The sequence below is a fragment of the Xiphophorus hellerii genome, chromosome 14 (genome assembly GCF_003331165.1).
Source record: "Xiphophorus hellerii strain 12219 chromosome 14, Xiphophorus_hellerii-4.1, whole genome shotgun sequence".
NCBI classification, from domain to species: domain Eukaryota; kingdom Metazoa; phylum Chordata; class Actinopteri; order Cyprinodontiformes; family Poeciliidae; genus Xiphophorus; species Xiphophorus hellerii.
The window spans coordinates 21,490,250-21,509,266 of record NC_045685.1 but is presented as its reverse complement, the minus strand read 5'-3'; the positions used below and the strand labels follow the sequence as shown (position 1 = coordinate 21,509,266).

General features: G+C 36.8%; 1 protein-coding gene across 1 annotated transcript; it reads right to left on the bottom strand.

The window, feature by feature from the left end:
- Positions 1-1,128: 1,128 nt before the first annotated feature.
- chrnb1l (cholinergic receptor, nicotinic, beta 1 (muscle) like) lies at positions 1,129-16,529 on the bottom strand. The gene is made up of 11 exons (XM_032582253.1): positions 16,068-16,529; positions 12,867-13,000; positions 11,853-11,897; positions 10,580-10,689; positions 10,337-10,445; positions 9,989-10,136; positions 9,712-9,897; positions 8,807-9,030; positions 7,851-8,032; positions 3,909-4,047; positions 1,129-2,638 (listed from the first exon to the last, which is right to left on the bottom strand). The coding sequence occupies exons 1-11, from the start codon at positions 16,153-16,155 to the stop codon at positions 2,498-2,500; spliced, it is 1,506 nt and encodes a 501-aa protein (XP_032438144.1). The 5' UTR covers positions 16,156-16,529; the 3' UTR covers positions 1,129-2,497.
- Positions 16,530-19,017: the final 2,488 nt, after the last annotated feature.

Sequence of the window (19,017 nt, the reverse complement as noted above, 5' to 3'; positions counted from 1 at the left end):
AAAGGCTCTGTGGGGTGTGAATGAGGGCGGCGGCGCCTGTCCTCTTCTTGGTCTTGTGGCTTCATTCTTCTGGCCTGCAGTCGCTTCATTGGGCGTCAGGATGGAATGCAAGAAAAACAAGACTTAAAAAAAAAATGCTAGCAGAAATAAAATGCAACTAACCCCTAAATATATATATTGCTGATAACTTGTCTAAATAGATTATTTAGGGTTCTATTTCTCTGTTTGTGTGAATTTTGCTGAGCTGCAGTGTTGTTGCCATAACAACCAACAGTTTAAAAAAAAAAAAAATTTTATAAAGAAAAGTCAGAGTGGTCTAAGAAGTCAATAAATACAGCAACAAAGTGCCTCTATCTTCCTGACCAAGTCCCTCCCCTCCATCTAATTTCCAGTCTTAGCCACGCCCCCTCCATAGCTCCTGGCTCCGCCCACTTGGGCATTTTGCAGAATTTGTCAAAAGGCTTATGGTTTCATAGTTTTCACTTACACTGTAGAGGTGATCTATTATGCTTCCCTGAACAGGTTAAAAATATATCTGTGGTCTATTCAAAACATTTTAAATACATTTATTAAACAAAATTCTTTCAGTTCTGCCTGTTTTGAGCTTCTTTCAAAATGAGCTTCTTTAACAACTTCAAGCTGCTGCTGACCACACCCCCCATCTCAACGTTTACACTCACACATGAAAATGGCTGCAAACAGATATGCAATTATAGAACCGTACAGCTTTGAAAAGCAGAATTGGAAACTCCTGCACAACCAGCAAGAAAACAGTAAGTGGTGTCTGGATGGTAAGTCAACAACAAACCGCTTGTCTTTTCCAGCAGCCAATCCAAATGTGCTCGAGTTCAGCTGGGGTTGCTAGGAAACGGGCTTGGCTCGTGGAATATGACTTAATTTGGAGGTTTTTGAAACGACTCGTTTTCCGGAAACCAAAAAACATTAATTTATTGACAAAAACAGCTGGGTGGGCAGAGCTTGGGCCTTTTCAAACCAGTAAAGACACAAACAGAAAATAGAAACGTGCAAAATGTGAAATTTTCATAATAACTGAATTCATGGTTGTATCTCATGAAGATCTTTTTCATTTCCATGACTAAGTTTAACAAATAAAAGAGGAAAAAGAAATGAGTGATGAAGTTTTATTTACATAACCAAACTTAGTTGTGCCACTACAAACACTTTAGTCTTAATAATCCAGTTTCAGTTAATATCGTAAAAATTTAAATGCAGATTTATCCAACGTGGAAGAGGAGAATTACTGACTGAAAGCATTAGTTTGGAGTTCTAACCAATGTGTCTGTAATTCACGATAGTAGGAAAACATCACTTATGACAAAAAACTGGAGGCTAATCTAAAGCACAAACACTCTGACCAAGCAGATATATTTATGCTCCCCTTCTGACCAGCATTGTTACTCTGATGTGCTCAGGTTTGTTCAAATGCATGTTTACCCTGAATAACCAACTTTAAATGAACAATTGGTTGGTTGTGTGAGCCTCACTGTTTTCCACATAAACGTTTTTTCTTTTAACTCCACTACATCAATGTAGTTGTCAAAAAGTTATTTTATCCGTTACATGACTCAACCTGCGTAAATTTGTCCTAAAACGCTACTTTAAGCTAATGCTACACATGCTGTGGATGGAAGGGAAGTTAAAATTCGGATTATACTATAGATCCTGCCTAATGCTATCGCTTTCATTTTGCTCAGACACAGACGGGAAAAAAAGCAGCAACTAAATGTTGCTACTCTGTGTTGCTAATTATGGTAGCAACACAGAATAGCAACATTGGGTTGATTTAACATGATCTGTGAATGTCAGTGGATGTTTTGTACTAACAGTAAAATGATTTCTATTTTAAAATATGTACACTTTTGAGAGCCAGTAATAAGAAATGTTCTCATGTTTGAGATTTTAACTTATACATTTCTTCAGAGTTTCTTCCAGACTGTAATTTGGTATCTCAAACAAAAATAAAGGGACAGGAAAGTAAATCCCTTTAAGGATTTTAACAAATAAAACTACAGTTTTCAGTTGGATTTGACTGAAAATCCAATAAAAACACTAAATAACTATTACTATTATTATAATAATAATAGTAAAATCCCTGCTTCAGAATGTGGCTTTCTTAAACACAACAACAGAAGTGCAGCAATAAAACATGAAACAGCATTACAGAGGTTCCCTTAGCTGCTGCAGCCTTGATTAAAATACATACACTGCCCTCTACTGGATAAAAATATAAACTACACCCAGTGAGTTTTAAGTGCAAAATGCACAAAATTCAAGTTTTTGGTGCCATAAAACAGGACTGAATACATAAATTGTAGAAAAATAACACATTTGATTCAACATTTGGCATCTGTTTACTTTTCAGAGAAAGGCAACTTTACAAAACAAGCTGACCAGAACCAAACAGAACAGTTTGGTCAAGGAAAGTCCAACTTGGGGAGCGTTTGACCTGCACAGCGTGTTTTAGCGATGCTGTCCTTTATGGGAACGGGTTGTCCGGTGTGTAATTAAAACTAGCATCCAGGAACACGGCCAGGGTTCCCAGGGTGGTGATGATGACAAACAGCCACAGGAAGAGGCGGTCCACCACCAGGGCGATGAACTGCCAGTCTCCTGTCATCTGGAACACAAACGGTACTTCCTGTTAGCGCTGACTCGGCTCCATTCAGCGCCACAAATCAGAGCTGGTTTGGGCCTAATGGTGGATAAAGAACTCCGCTGTAGTACTTCAGTAAAAGTATTGATACTCATGGTTAAAGCTCGCTCAAATACAAGTAGCTCAGTCAAAACGTTCCTCAGGTTCAAGTACATAAGTAGTTACATATGAAAATACTCAAAAGTACAAATTGTGTTTTCTAATATCAATACATTTCTGTATATTTTATCTAAGTGCTTTTAGAGAACCCTGGAACTGGCTGACATCTACTAAAAGTCTACCCCCTGTGAAAACTTCTACGGCAGCATATTAGGGTCATTGTAGGAAGGAAAAAAACTTTCCACCAAAAAAAAACCACTCCAATATTTGTCACTTTTTTAACTCATGGAATGTCCAATTTGTGAGAAAACATTCTGAAATTTTGAGATTAATCTTTGAAATTTTCAAAGAAAAATTTTGAAATGTCTTAGTTCACTAGGTTTTTCTCGAACATCTGAGATTAATTGAAAAATGTGGGGGGTTTTTTTACAAATTGGACATTTTTTAGGTCAAAAAGTCAAAAACAGACTTTTGAATTTCTTTTTTAGTTTAAAAGTTGAAACTCTACATTTCCAAAGAGTTTCAAACGTCAAACATTTTTCAACTTCTGAAACTGAGAAATGTCCAAGTTTTTTCTAGAAATGTTCTGAGATCAATATCAAATTTTCGGAGTTTTTTTTCCTCAGAAATTTTGACTTTAAATCAGAAATTAAATTTTTTTTCTTCCAGAAAAGTTCTGAGATTAATCTTAAAATATCAAAGTTTTTTGGCAGAAATTTGTTCTTTTTTTTCTGTCTACGATGGCCCTCATATGCTGTTGTACAAACTTAAGAATAAAAATGTAATTAAAAAGTGACAAATATTTTCTTTTTCTATTATTATCATCATTTAAATCATACCAAATCCTATAAGAAGGAAAAAACAAGGAGATTCTCCCCACCAACAGCAACACTGGTAATGAAATGGTGCCATAATTAACATAGAAGCTTACAAACATCAGACATTGAGCTAACAGCGGACTACAAAGCCATTCTGAGTCAAAAGAACGAGCTTCCTAGAAATGTAGTGCAGTCGAAAGTTAAAAGTTCCCCAAAATCAATAATCAAATAAAGATACTCAAAAAATGTACTTAACTACAGTACTAAAGTAAAAGTATTTCTTTACAATCCGCCACTCGTACGGCCCAAACACTCACCGAATCGTCCGTGTCCTGCTTCTTCAGCTGCTCGGCTATGTAGGTCACGGCATCGATGGCCGACTTCAGGTTAGGAGGGAGGATCAGGCAGAACCGGTCCGAGTCCGGGAGCTGCTGGAGCTGCACTGTGCTCTCACACCTGAAATAAACGCACAAAGGGAACGAGTGAGGAATGAATTTCTAACTAACCCAAAATGTGGCTAGCTTAGCTACCTTAGCTTACTACCTCGTCATCATATTAATTTAATGAATTTTTGGTACCTGAATGAAAAATGGTGGAAATTTTGGCCTCAAAACATGAGTGACAATATAAAAACTAAGATAAAACTTGGCAGTTAGCAGTAACGTACTAACAGTTAGCACACCAGCTAGCATACCGTGTTAAAATTCTATCAGTAACTATGGTTAGTTTTTTGTATTGTATCAATTAAATGAACATTATTAAGATTTTGATAACAAAACATCTGACTGTACATACAAATTGATGCATCCAAACGGTACTTAGCATGTAAGATTAGCATACCAGCTTAGCATACGAGCTAAACGTAATCCATTAAAATTCTGTCACACTTAGCAGATTTAATGTGATGACTTTCTGTGTTGTTTCAGTTAAATAAACATTTAAGTTAGAATTCAGACCACAACAAAATCAAAACTGATAAATTCAGAGAAATCCTAGGATAAAAATTTTGCATATTAGCTTAAAACTAGAAAATTCCTGAAGAAATTTAACTGGGGCCTGCCAAAGTGTGCTGGTCGGTTTAGACACAGAGTTCTGATGCTAAAAATTAGCATGAAACTCTGCTTATAAAATATATATTATATATATAAAATATTAAAATATAATACTTATAAAGAAAGCACAGAGTAATTCAAACTACAGTTACAGAGAGCAACAGAAAAATGGGGGAGGGGCTGACAGTTACTGGTTGCCACGGCAACCACCAACTGCCAAGGGCGGAGTAACAGTAACTCACGTAGCAACAAAAGTCAGGAGAAAATACCTTTTTGACTCTACAAAATGAATTTAAAGAACAAGTAAACCAGTTTTGACAAACTTTACAGGTTATAAAATTGTTAAAACAAAACTCGTTTTTTAAAAGCGTGTGAGTTAAAGGCTCGATTGTAATTTCTAAACATTAGGGTGAGCGTTTTACGTTTTTAGCTTCGTCTCAAACCCAGGTAATCACAATGTTCAGCTCTCCAGCAATCTGCGGTATTGAATGTGGCCGGTATGCATCACGCACAGCACTATTAACTGTTCCTTTTCACTAATCTACAAACACACACATCACCCTTCAATCAGCTGCTTCATTCATGTGTTGTCACACCGTCTCTGTGTGTCTGGCTCATCTGAGCCCTCCCTCCTGCTGGTGCCACACTTCACCACCACGCACGCCGTGTAACTGTACACTACATACACAGACTGTATAATAAATGGCCTCACTGTGACAGGTGTGTGCACACTTATACAACCGGAATGCATTCAAAGAAATAAAAGTGTTCCAGGAATCGATTGATGAAGGACCAGGAAAGCTAATTGTGTATCCAGGACAGTAATTTGATGATAACAAATTTGCTGGACATTTTGAGATCATTTTCAAGTAATATATTGACAATAGTTCAGGTTCGCCCACTCGAAGACCAGTAAATTTTAATTTTGTACAGAACACTCCACACTGACACTGGAAGACATTTTAAATGTCCAAAAAAAGACCAAAAACAATTGTTTGTATTTATTTATTTCAAGTAGATCTATCACAATAAGTAATAAATCAATTAATCAGATCATAAATTAAAACTAACTAAAAACAATTTCCATTTGCATGATTTATAATTTTTCTCTTTCTACCAAAACCTTGACACCAGAGTCCAGTCTGGTGTTTTGGTCTCAACTAGCTCTATTTCGGAGGATAATTAAGTCTTCAGAAACTTCATAATTCATATTATTTGTCGTTTATCTATTTGGATATTCCAATGTTAAATGTTCATTAGAATTTAAAGTTGTGTTCTTGCATTATTATGCCATTACCTCCATATTACTTCAAAGTAGTTTCAAAACAACAATATTATCGTTTATCGCAATAACTTCTGGGACAATTTATTGTCAACCATCTGGACATGAGAAAAACACTTTTTTCCCCACAGTTTCTACCAAATTAAAACTCACAAACGGGTAAAATTAACCAAAATACCTTCAGTCTGCTTGCCTTGCAAGCTAAACAGCACAAGTAAAATGCAGATATGTCGATGAAAGCTCTTTGTTTCTACTCCATTGAACATCAGGCCTCTTGTGGCCCGATCACTCAACAATGGCGGCCATCTCTCCCTTTCTGTTCTTTCGCCACCCTCCACCTCCTTTCAGTGGGATTACCCCCTAATGCCCAACCTAAATAGAGGCTTAGTCGCTGGCGACTGTCAATGGAAGTGCGGGGCTTAGCTGAGGCTGAATCTGATGCCTCTGGAACGGGCCGGGAGATGCCGAGGAACCGGGCCTGGTTCATGAGAGCGCCGAAATGCTTCTGATGCCAGAGTCAAGTGGCAAGTTTCAGGAATTTTTTTTTCAACATTAGCCACAGTGAAGTCAGCTGTAACTTTATATCTTTAAAATAAACATGTACAAATGAAATAATTTATTTTTTTATTTACATTCCAAACAAATCCCAAAAAGTAGGCCGAGTTACAAATTCTGAAATTTCAAAGGTTAGGATGGGTCTGTCAGTTATATAAAACATGCTTCTTACATTTTTTTTTTTTTTACATGAAATCATTTGTAGATGATGAGATTTCAGTCGGGTTATTTCAGACTATTTTCTGTTTTAGGACGTCTTGTCGCTTTAAATCCTAATAAGCTGCTGCTGGCTCCCAAATCAACGTTTACACTCGCACGTGAAAAAGGCTACAAAAAGATGCGCAATTATACAATCATACGTCTTTGAAAAGCAGAAGTGGAGCTTCCTGCACACCCAACAAGAATGCAGCAAGTGGTTTCTGGATGGTAAGTCAACAACAAAGCACTTGCCTTTTCCAGCAGTCATTGTACAGCGCATACAGCGGTAAATAGCATAAATAAAATGAATAATGGAGGTGAAGACGCAAAGAAGGATTCATCATAAAATCAAAAAAATGATGGACAACCCTGACCATCCTCTTCATGAGACTGTCTTGGGAAAACAGAGTATTTTCAGTCAGAGGCGTCTTCAGATTCACTGTAATATAAACTGCTACAGGAGATGTTTCCTGCCAAAAGCCATCACTGTCGACGATAACTCTGACAAGAATTGAATTAATGAGTTACAACATCATTTAATTTCCTTTTCCTCGGCTGGGTTGCTAGGTAACGGCAAAGTGCTTTTTGAATGTGACTGTCACAATAAGCAATAAATCAATGGCATAATTAATTAAAACGCACTTGTTAATTTCCTTTCTGATATTTTTTGAAGGGCAATTTTGTTGAGATATCATATTCTATTTTATTTATGGTTTTATTTGCAAGTGGTTTTTATTTCCGTTTTAATTGTTTTTGTTGTTGTGTTTTATTTTGAATAATTAACAAATCTTCCAGTTAGAGTGTGAAATGTTCTGTACGAAATTAAAGTTTGTTTTTAACAGGGCTAGCTTGCATTATTGTTCCATTATCAATATATTACTTGAAAATGGTCTCAAAACAACAATAGTATCATTTATCGCAATAATTACCTTCCGGCAGAATATTTCATTGTGAAAGGCGTAATAGTGACTTAACAATCGGGGGGATTTTGAAACAGCTCACTTTCCAGACACCAAAAAACATTATTTATTGCCAAAAAGGTTTTATTTTTGTAAGCAGTAGAGACCTAAAAGGAAGTATAAAAATGTCCAAAATGTGAATTTTATATAAAAGGTCTCCTTTAATCTAAGAATTTGCTTTTTCTTTGATGTTAGACCTAAGCATAACCTTACCTCCCTCTCCATGGTAAGACAAGATCAGGGTTGATCTTGCGGAATAAGTACTCTCCTCCAGGTTGGCGTCCACTGAAAGCACGGAACGACGTGTCGTCCTTCTCAGAGTCCTTCTCCAGTAAAGGTTCTTCTGGGTTTGGTCTCATCATGCCAATGTATCTGGGCAGGATGTGAATGAACACCTGCAAATTTAGGTTTAACAGTAAAGCGAAGGTGTCAAATGGGATTTTTAAAGTGGTACTGACCCTTTACACGTAACATTACACTTTTCAGAAAGTGTGCCATCCGCCATGATGCATTAGATTTGTAGCCTACAGTTGATAGCCTAGCATCACTTTTATTCAGTTGATTTCACTGTAAAATGGTCATAGTTGCTACATGATCGGCTGCAAACAGACAAGTATGCAAACTAAACTTATTTTTTTGTGTAACTTTTAATGAGGAAGGAAGATGGTGGCAAAGGCTAGCAGGAAGGACTAGCAGACCTCAGTGTACTTGTGGATTTGAGCCAACACTTTTTTACAAAGTACACAGAATAACGTTCATATGCTTTATAAGCAAGTATGATGCAATCAGATATATGCATTATTGCACGTGTCTGATCTTTAGTAACCATGGAGACAATGCCGCACCACCATGTAGCCCATCATGTATGAACAAAACGGGTTAGCATCTAAACTTTTAAGTCAAACAGTGAAACGGTGTTTATGACAAGCCTAGCTAGCCATTTCCAACTTTTGTAACCACTGCCGTCTATTAGCCCCAACTATGTGTGCTACTTTAACAGACAAACTAGCTCAACTTGAACAAGCAGAAACTATAACTATATTGGAAAAAACAACTTGGAAAAACAATCATGTTCAATACTCCTGTTCCTAATTTACGATGTCCATCATGGCACGTCAACGTGATTAAGTGACGTAGTTGCAAAGTGTCAATAGAAAGGCGATTCTTACCTTTCTAACCCAGTTTGGCATGATGTGGGTGCTGGGCGTTCGGTGGTGCAGGTTGAGGACGACGACGCTCAGGATGACGGAGAAGGTGACCAGGATCATGGTGAACATGACATATTTGACGATAATAGGGATGCCGAGTGAAGTTTCAGGGACTCTGTCGGCCAGCAGCAACATAAAGACAGTGAGAGCGATCAGGACGGAAATGGAGAGAGTCATCTTCTCCCCTGGAAACAGAAGAGTAAAAAAACAAGTTAGGATTTATACACAAGCTCCCTATTAGAGCAAGAATAAATAGCTCCAAACAGTGTTCATATTTGCTTTAAAAGAGAGCAATTCTGATTTAAAAGATTTTGCCCATCTTTTACTTTTCCAAACCTAATAATGGAGTCATCATCTTTCGCTAAAAGTCCAATGGTCTCCTCACAATCTGAGAGCCTCCAACTGGTCAAACATTCATCGGCTCAGACAGAGTGTCTGCACCATGCAGCATGTGTCGTTTATGGCAAAGTAGTTTAAATCATGTGGAGTAAATTCAGGAAAAGTTGGCATTTTTTATCAAATTAAGGAGGTTTGGGTCGTTCTTTGAGCTAGCCATTTCCAACATTTGTAAACACAGCTGTCCATAAAACCCAAGTTACGATGACACATAAAGGACACTGTTCATAAAAAAAGAGGAGTACATTTCTGAAAGAGATTTGAGTTTTGAAAGTCAGAAAAGTTTCGACTTTTGAGACTTTTTTCTAGCAAACGTTTTACTTTTCAAACTCAGACATTTCAATGTTTTTTGTAGAAAATTTCTGACAATCTCAAAATGTCTGTTTTTTCTAGATGTTTTGCAAAAGGTCAAGAACAGCTTATGATGATCCCACATAAGGCATCAGTTTCTGTATTGATTTCATGCTGACCTGCTCCAGGAGGCAGGTAGAAGACGAATATAGCCAACACACTGGTGAGGATGCAGGGCACGATGATGTTGATGATGTAGAAGAGAGGCTTCCTCTCTATGATGAGGTAGAAGGTGATGTCCTCGTACAGATCATCTCCAACGTTCTTCCTGCTTGGTTTGTGACGTATGGCCCATTCTCCATTCTCTGTGGCGAAGGAAAAGACACGCCAACATGTCAAAGAAATTAATAAGTACCAGAATAAATGGGTTTAGATAAATGTCTGTTTGGAACAAACCTGTGAAAGCATTTTTATCAATTACGATCTCATGGATTTCTGTCCCGTTCTCATCAAGGTAGACCTGCAGGTCGACCTCTGAAGCGTCGTAGGTGTACGAGCGGAAAACCATGCTGCAGTTTTGCCAGTCAAATGGGAAATATGCCACCTACAGATTATATAACAGAACCAAACACAATATACTTTTATTTACCATCAACAAGAAGCTATATTTTTTGTCTCAAGCTACTACCAGCCTGTTTACAAGCTTTCAAATTTTTGACACCCAGTTAATGTAGTTAAAAGCCAGAAAATTGGGATTTGATAGACACAAACTATTCATTTACAGGATCTAGGTTAGTTTTATACCTCAATGGAGCAGGAGCTACGGTAGATGGCAGGTGGCAACCAAGAGACCATACCATTACTGTAAACCAAGACGTTAACGTACAGAGCCACGTCAAACTGCCCGTCGTGACTGTGAGGGGGAATAAAGACAAACGTGAGATCTTTACACACACTTTATGCATAAAATCACTCATTTATTTATTGCATCAAACCTGTTGCCTCAGTCATGATGGGTTATTGTGTTGGTGGAGACACGTCACTCACTTGTTTATGAGGTAGATGTCAGGACGCCACACCTTGTTGGGAGGAATCCTCACAACAGCAATGTTGTCGTATTCCTCCGGTTTCCATGACAACCTGTAGTCTGTCCAGTTCTGGGATGGATGCAGGAAAAACAGAAGACAGGATTGAAATGGAAAAAAAAAACAAACAAAAGAAGACCAGATATTTTTTGAGAGACTGACGTCAATGTTGGCTACCCTGAGCAGAGATTAAATCCATTAGTTAAATATATTGAAGTTTTACACTATATTATTAAGTTTTACAAAGTAAAATGCTGTATTATGCCCATTGTAGAAAGAAAAAATGGGAATAAAATTCCACAAAAAATATTAGATATTTACTAGAAAAAAAACTCGGAAATTCCTGAGTCTGAAGAGTCAAAACTTTTCAACTTTGGAAACTCTGAAAATTTCCAAAAGTTTAACATTTTTGACTTTTGAAATCTCCAATGGAAATTTACAAGTTTGTTTTTTTTAAAGAAAATTTCTAAGCTTAATCTTAAAATTTCTAGAACCTTTTCCACTTTCAATTTCAGAAATGTCCTTGTTTTTTCTAAAACATTTCTGAGATTAATCTCAACATTTCTGAATTTTTTGGCAGAAAATTTACTCCCTTGTTTCTTCTATCTACAACGACCCTACAATCATTAAAGGGATCCACAACTAGTTGTAACAATAAACTTTGATAAATATTCTCTTCAGATGTGAAAACAATACAGGGAAAAATACCATAGGTCAAGTTTTCTATTAAATTTAAAGAAAAATATTGCTGCAAAGACATCATGTTGGATAGATGATGTATGCTACATGCTAATGCTAGCTCCGTTCACTCTGAACAGTAATTTTTGTGCTTTGTTCCGTGTTTACAAAGATTTAAAGATGATTCATTGACACTTTAAACATCCATTCATTACCCACTGATTAGTTTAGATTCCATGTTAGCTCCTGCTAATGCTGTTAGCTCCTTCTAACACTGCTAACTATAGCTAATATGGTAAACAGTAGCTCAAAAGTCAATCACATTTGTTTGGTTCAATAAATATTTTGTGTATATATATAAAAGGCAAGCTCTGTAAGCAATAAATATAATAAAGATTTTTGAAGTAATTATGAGTTTTTATGTATGATAAACAACAACGTTTAGGTTGATGAATAAATTACAACATATTTAGGCCAGCATGTTCATCTAGTGGTGGATCCCTTTTGGGAGTCAGAAAGTGGGTTGGTGTTACAGAAAAGTGTTTTTATGTCCATACCAGATTCATGAACACGTTTGTTGTCATCTCGCTGTTCTTTTCATTCTGTAGCAGGACAGAAAGGAAAACGTTCATGTTCGTTAATGTATGCTGTTGACATCTAGATGTACTTTGTCACAATATGTTGTTTAGGATAATCAGGAAAATACACTGTCTAGTCATACTTTTGCACATTTATTTAGCAGGAAAAAACTGTACTTCTTTAAAAACATTTTTTACATGGCACCATATGTATCTACATTATTGGTTTCCCTGCTTCTAACAGGCTGTACGACTCCTCTGTGCCTGTAGGACAGAACTTTGTGTTCTTTGGTAATATTTCCAAAGCTTGTAGCCTTCAGAGTGAGATTATTTATCCTCCTTTTTCTATTTAGAAGACTGTCAGTTACCTTTACAGTCCTGAGAGCCATTTTTTCCATCCATCTAGCTACATCAAATTTGTTTAGCGCCACAAAAGCTACATGCAAAAAAATTTATTATTTTTACAATATCTACTACAAGACATTTATTTAGCTTTTTAAATTAAAGAACAACACTGTCCACTTTGTTTTTAAGTTTTAGAATAATGAAAATGGTTTTGTATTCTCTCAAGTTTAACATTCTAAAAATTTTACTTGGTCTAGTTTGTAGTACAAATATCTTTGTTCACACAATAAGACAAAGCTAACTTATTAAGCAAGATATAGAAGCTTGTTTAACATCAATATTTCCTTACTATTGATGAAAAGTACTAGTTTCACTGGCAGATTGTTTCATTTACAACACAGAAATAAACAAAGTAAAATAATCTGTCCGGAAAAATACTACTTTTTATCAATATTAACAAATTTTTCACTCAAAAAAAAAAACTTCTATTTGCACTCAAACCTACAACCAAAAGGTAAGATTTTGTTTTTGTTTAGTTTTTAGTGTAATTGCCAATTCTAAAATTAGCTCAATAAGTCCCACCTCTCCTGTATACACATCTTAATCAGTAATAAGTGAGGGTTTCTATTGGTTTTGCTGGATATTTACCAAGCCGATGAGCTGGGACAGCGTCATCCCCACGCGCACCGTCACCCTCTCCTTCCAGTGGCGAGCCGGCCTGACCTTCACGTTGTAGTCCTGGAACAACTTCTCATGGAGTCTTCGCTCCGTCTCTGAGGCGCCTGGAGGACCAAATATTCACTGTGACGAATAGTGCAGGAAAGAAATGTGAAACGGCTTAAAGCGAGTGACAGGATGGTTGGACAAAGTGTGCTTGAACTCCCAGCGTAAGCCTCTGAAAGGCAGCGTGTTTGATCTCTGGATCGATAAGTCACACCTGCTGCGGTTTGGTGTTGTGTTCAATTCCCACTAAGATTACAGGCTAAAAATATCATCTGACTCCATCTACAGGATGCACGGGTGATCTGTTATTTAATGTAGAGGTCACCGACCTCATGGCCGCTCGGTGGCAAAGAGAGAGCGTCTCATAGTAGGCGGTGAGTAAACTCGCAAAAAAAATTTTTTTTTAAAATGTGGTGATGAGGACTGTTGCTTCCTGGGAGACTCTCAGTAAAAGATGACCCTAAAGTATTTTTGTCTAGTTTCTACACTAGAAATAAGACAAAACTAACTTACAAGTAACTTTCAGCAAGAAATAGGAGCTTGTTTTAAGTCCTAAATTCTTGAATATTGGTGAAAAAGTATTAGTTCCATTGGCAGATTATTTTTACTTAATGGAACAAGTGCTTTTTAAAAAAAATCAATATTAAGGAATTATTTATTTAAAACAAGTTCCTATATCTTTCTAAAAAGTTATTTATAAGTTCGTTTTGACTTATTTCAAGAGTGCTAAGATATTTGCACTAGAAATTAGGCAAAAATACTTGGTAAAATGTTGTCTTTGCACTGAATATATATCGCCATAGAAACGTGATAGATGATACAAGTGATATATTAATAATATTCAATATGTAGAATATTCACTGAATTCTGACCCAGAGGAAAGGCTTGAGCTGCTCAACCTCTCACAGCCAGCTAGGCAAGGTTGGTGGACTCAACCAACTCACTCACTCTTTGGTTACCTAGCAACTCACTCACTCTTTGGTCACCTAGCAACAACCTGCTGAGCAACTGCCACAGCAGCAATTTAAAGCTCCACCATTGTGCCTCATAAGTGCTTAAAAATAAGAAACAGCAGAGTGTAAAAACTGTGAATAAAACAGGGAAGACCATAGTACCAGTTTGACAGCGTTTCAGATATTTAAAATAAATAATAATTAATTATCAATAGACAATTATGGATATCGACTGATATGAAACACTTATATCGTGATAAGTTTTTCAGGCATATCATCCAGCCATACCCTAAAGATATGATGGGATGGATTTGGTGAACATCCTTGGCGGAAAATAACGTTTAACTCGACATTCAAAGCCTTGTAAGATTGATAAAACTCAGTGATCTAAAACAAAAACTGTCTTAACAACCACAAGGGTTTAATTACTGTATTTCAATAAAATAATTAGTCCACAAGTCTCAAGTCCAAAATTCAACATAATCTGCAGTTGAAAATCTTCTAAATTTCCTTCAGATGCGTCTAATTTTCACAAAGTTTTCATCTTAACCTCCGTTAGAAAAGAAAAAAAACATTTTTTTTCATATAACTTAAATAAATAAAATGTGAATTGTGTTCAAAAGCTGTTTAAATTTTATTTTAAAAAGGTGATTTTAATCTGATGATCAAGCCTGATCTGAACACATATCCTGACTAACTCAATATGACTGTAAAAACTTTTTAAAAAGTTATCGTAAAAAATATAAATCAGACAGATGAATTAATTCAGGTTTTGATTGCATAAATAGAAAAATCAATCTTCAAAAGTAGCTGCAACCACATTTCAATATTTATTTTAAAATTTTAAAAATGTTTGAATTATTCGAGAAACGGAATTTAAGTTTTTCACAAGCTGTCAGACCTAATCATCAAAAGCAGCAGAAATATTCTTATCTTATCAATGAATCTGTGAAAAATTATGATATTTAAACTAATTAAAATTATTAATATAAGTAATTAAAATGACACACAATTTTAGTCAGTTATCAGAAACCTTTAGAACAAAACAGCTTTTATGAACCACCAATATTATTCTCCTGGTAACAGCAGGAAATAGGATTATGAGAACTGAACTAGCTTAATAAATATAATAAATAAAATATAATTTTCAGGAGAGACAGTGAGGAACAAACAGGACACACAAAAGGGTCAACGAGTGTCATACAGTGAGCTAATGTGACGGATACGCTACGAGGAAGATGGATCAAAGGGATTTCTGGGACACCATCTCCAACGGGGACGGAAATATTTTCTGATTAACAAACAATGACGTGTTGATTTCGTTCATTAGATGGTCCTGTGGAAGAAATAGATGACAGAAAAATACAAACAGAAAATATTGATAAAAAGGTAATAAAAGTAAATATCCTGGGGGTTTTTCCCGCGTGTATTTCAGCTGTAGAGGTTTATTTGTGTCTTTATTTTGTATTTGATGTTGTCAATAAAGAATATCGATGTCGGACTGCACCACAGGCCAAAAACCAGAAAAGGTCAACACCTTGTTTTCCTGAGTGTTATTCGGGGTCAAACAGGAATTGGTTTGGTTTGATTCTATGTATTTTATTTACATAGAATTATTTTATATCTAAATTTGTTTTAAAAAATTGCAAAAATAAAAAAAGCAGATTTTTTCACTTTAATATCAATACATTATAGTATTATGTACTGCTGCTAAGCAAAAACAATAAGGTTTGATTACAATTATTTTTTATTAGTTTGTTTACACAATCAGCAGAGAAAATATACAGAAAATATTTTGCTATTTTGATTATGTATGTATAAAAATAAATAAAGATATAATAAATGTACACCTTTTTCAGTCCACACTTTGTGTTCTTGCCATTGACAGGAATTTAAACATTGTTCATCTATTTCTGTATTAGTTTTGTCTTGTGTTTTACCCTTCTTTTGCTTTTTAAATTTTTTTTTACTTGTGTATGGAAAGGCTAAATCCTTCAATCAGACCTTATGAAAAAACTGAAAAATTAGAAAGCAAACAATAAAAATACAAAGCAGTAGAAATTGAAGCAGAAAGTGACCGAAATAAATAAATAAAAATAATAAAGATTTTAAAAATGCAAACTTTTAACATGTACATAATAAAATACTTGTTAAAAATAGGTAGATTTCCTACCTGTGGAGGTGAAACAAAGAATGCAGCAAATTGTGAGAAATGAGTCCATGTTGAAACTCAACCTCATCCGACCCATGATGGCCACCATTACATCCTTGTCAAAGGCTGCAGTCGTTTTGACTCCTCGGTACCGAACCCCTGAATCCAGACTACGTCCTCCAGCGGGACACTCTGTCCGTCCGGCGCGCGTCTCTCCCGCCCCTTCGGATCTTTGCGGCTCCACTGGTCAAACCACGGCCTGATTGGGCACCCCATGCTGGGAGTCACGAAAGGGTGGAATGTGTTTGTACTGGGAGGCCTGCGGCGTGGACACCTGTTGGTGCTCACCAATCTGAGGTTAGGGGATGGGTGGGTGGAGGAAGAAGAGAAGGAGGAGGAAGAGTAGGGGATGGGATTATGGCAGTGGAGATATTTTCAGGGCAGAATGAGTTGTGACGGGTTTTTTTTCTTGGAACAGGTGGAGGATTGATAATCTATTGAAGATGAAGAAAATTACTGCAGGCATCTGTAGTTAATTGGACTTCTTTCCCATCCTGTAACTCAGAAGTGTTCAAAGTAAAGCTCTGGGCCATTTGTGGCCCTTACAACAATTCTGTATGCCCTTCATCCTCAATAGTACAAATTTGGCCCTCTTCTATAGGCATTTGATACAGATTGATACCCTTTTGCCAATTTTAGGGTGAGATTTTCACAGATATTTTAGATTTTATTAAAGAAAATGTTAGGATAGGCCTACAGGTGATACAAAACATGTTCATTAAATTGTTCCACAAAATAATTTTCAGGTTTTAGTCTGGTCAGTTCTGCCTAATATGAGCTCCTATCAGAATGAGCCGTTTAGGGCGTCTTGTCACTTTAAATTCAAATAATCTGCTGGTCCCCAACTCAATGTTTACAATCACACTGAAAATGGCTGCAAACAGATGTGCAATTGTACAACAGTACATCTTTGAAACGCAGAAGTAGAGCCTCCAGCACAACCAACAAGGAATGGTTTTCTGGTGGCAACTCAACAACAAACCCCTCTTCCTTGCTGCAGCCATTGTACAGCGCATACAGTGGTAAAACCAGTTGACCAACTGGTGAAGCTTCTCTTGACTTGCAAGGTGAGGGCCGCTGTTTTGTGACATTCCAGAGGTTTTTGAAATGGTTCGTTTGGTTCACTTAATCAACAGCCAGATGTTACTACCTGTGGGAACGACAAAGAAAACAACAAGAAATAGTAGGAGGATGATGGTTTGTTTTTGGTTCCACAAAATCAAACCATCAAACAGTTCATAGAAAGTTGTGTGGCTGATTGATGATGACGACCGCAAACACCATGAATGAATTATGAATATATCTCATGTAACTGTTTACATCAGTTGCTGCCATGATTTTTAATGACTTACCATGTGAACAAAGTTATTCAGATTTTTATTTTGTTTCTAATTTAATGGAAACACCTCAACTGCAAATTGTGTTTCTCCGACATTAGCAGAATAGGAACAAAGATTTGTGCACATTTGTAATGGAAACGCAGACAGACAGACAGGCTTCACTGCCCTGTGGTGTGATGTAGTGATGACAAATAGACTGGGTGAGCTTTGACCCCAGTCTACCAGTTGACTGAACCACTTCGACTGAGTCTTTTTGACACCTCTGCAATGCGGTTATACTCATAGCTGTATTTGTTAGCTTTTGTCAGATATTTTGTTCCATAACTTATGATACATGCAGAGGGCTGAGACATACAGTAGATGAACTGGTAAATCAAACAATCTGACTTTTAACTCACCTCTTTCTTCATCAGGACCAGCCGAACTTGCTCTTTATGAAGATGATTCCTGTGATTTAGTGCTTGCTCTTCTGTCATACTTAGTGATACTTAGTGCTATCCAGCTCTTCCTCTCTGTCCTCTCCTGCCTCCTGTGTCATGTTATGCCCTCTCTCTAAAAAAAAACCCCTGGCCGTAAATCAGAGCCACAATGAGGACTGAGAGAAGCAAAATGTCTCAGGTTTGCCCCGTGCATGCCAACGCACCGGGTATAAATACATCGGTCATAGGGGCCCCTGTGTATTTTCATGCATCCGCTAAACAGCTAATTTGCAGTATAATGCAAGGCCAGAGTGTTAACTACGAGTGTGAGGGAGGAGATGAGTGCAACTTGACCGGTAGGGCAGTGGTAATGCTGTGTAAAGGTACATAGTATTGAAGGGCTATCAGCAGTGTCAACAGGAAGAGCTGATGAGGTAGAGTGTAAAGTTTCAGCTTTAAATGCTTCACGCACTTCAAATCAGGAATATAGAAATGTCACTGAAGAAGGCATCGCTGACTGGCTACTCATAAAACAATCATCTTGCACACAGTCATGCAAATGTGGATTAAATTTGACTTTTTCACAGCAGTCTGAACGGCTCGATTCCAATATTTTCAACCTCTCAAACAATCTGATTTGTGTTACATCTGAATGTGGTACTAAATTGAATACATATCCGGTTATTTTTTAAAGCGTCCGCAAACTGAACGGTGACGTTCCTTTTTATTTGACTTTTGTATCATTGGTGTCTGACATTCATCATAATTCTGCACCAACAGAAACCAGACTTGGTCAATCTGGATGTAAACAACGGCTGAAAATTGTAATTATGAAAATTTAAAAAAATGATTAAATAAGTCCGTTTCAGTGAAGCGCATCACATCACAATCCCTCCACTGCTGGTTCTGACTACACATCCAGACTGACTTCCTGTAACCGTTTCAGTCAGAGATCCACCAAAGGTCATTGCCACACCACTGATCAGGTGCGTCAAACTACTAAATTTAGATCAGGGAACCGCCATTTTAGGTTCGGACGAACAAGAGCGGTAAGCTGCCTGAACAGCTAATTTTGTTTGTGATCCTCTGATTTAGGTTATTAATATGTACAATTGTTGTTTGACAACCACAAATCAAGATGAAGAACTGTTT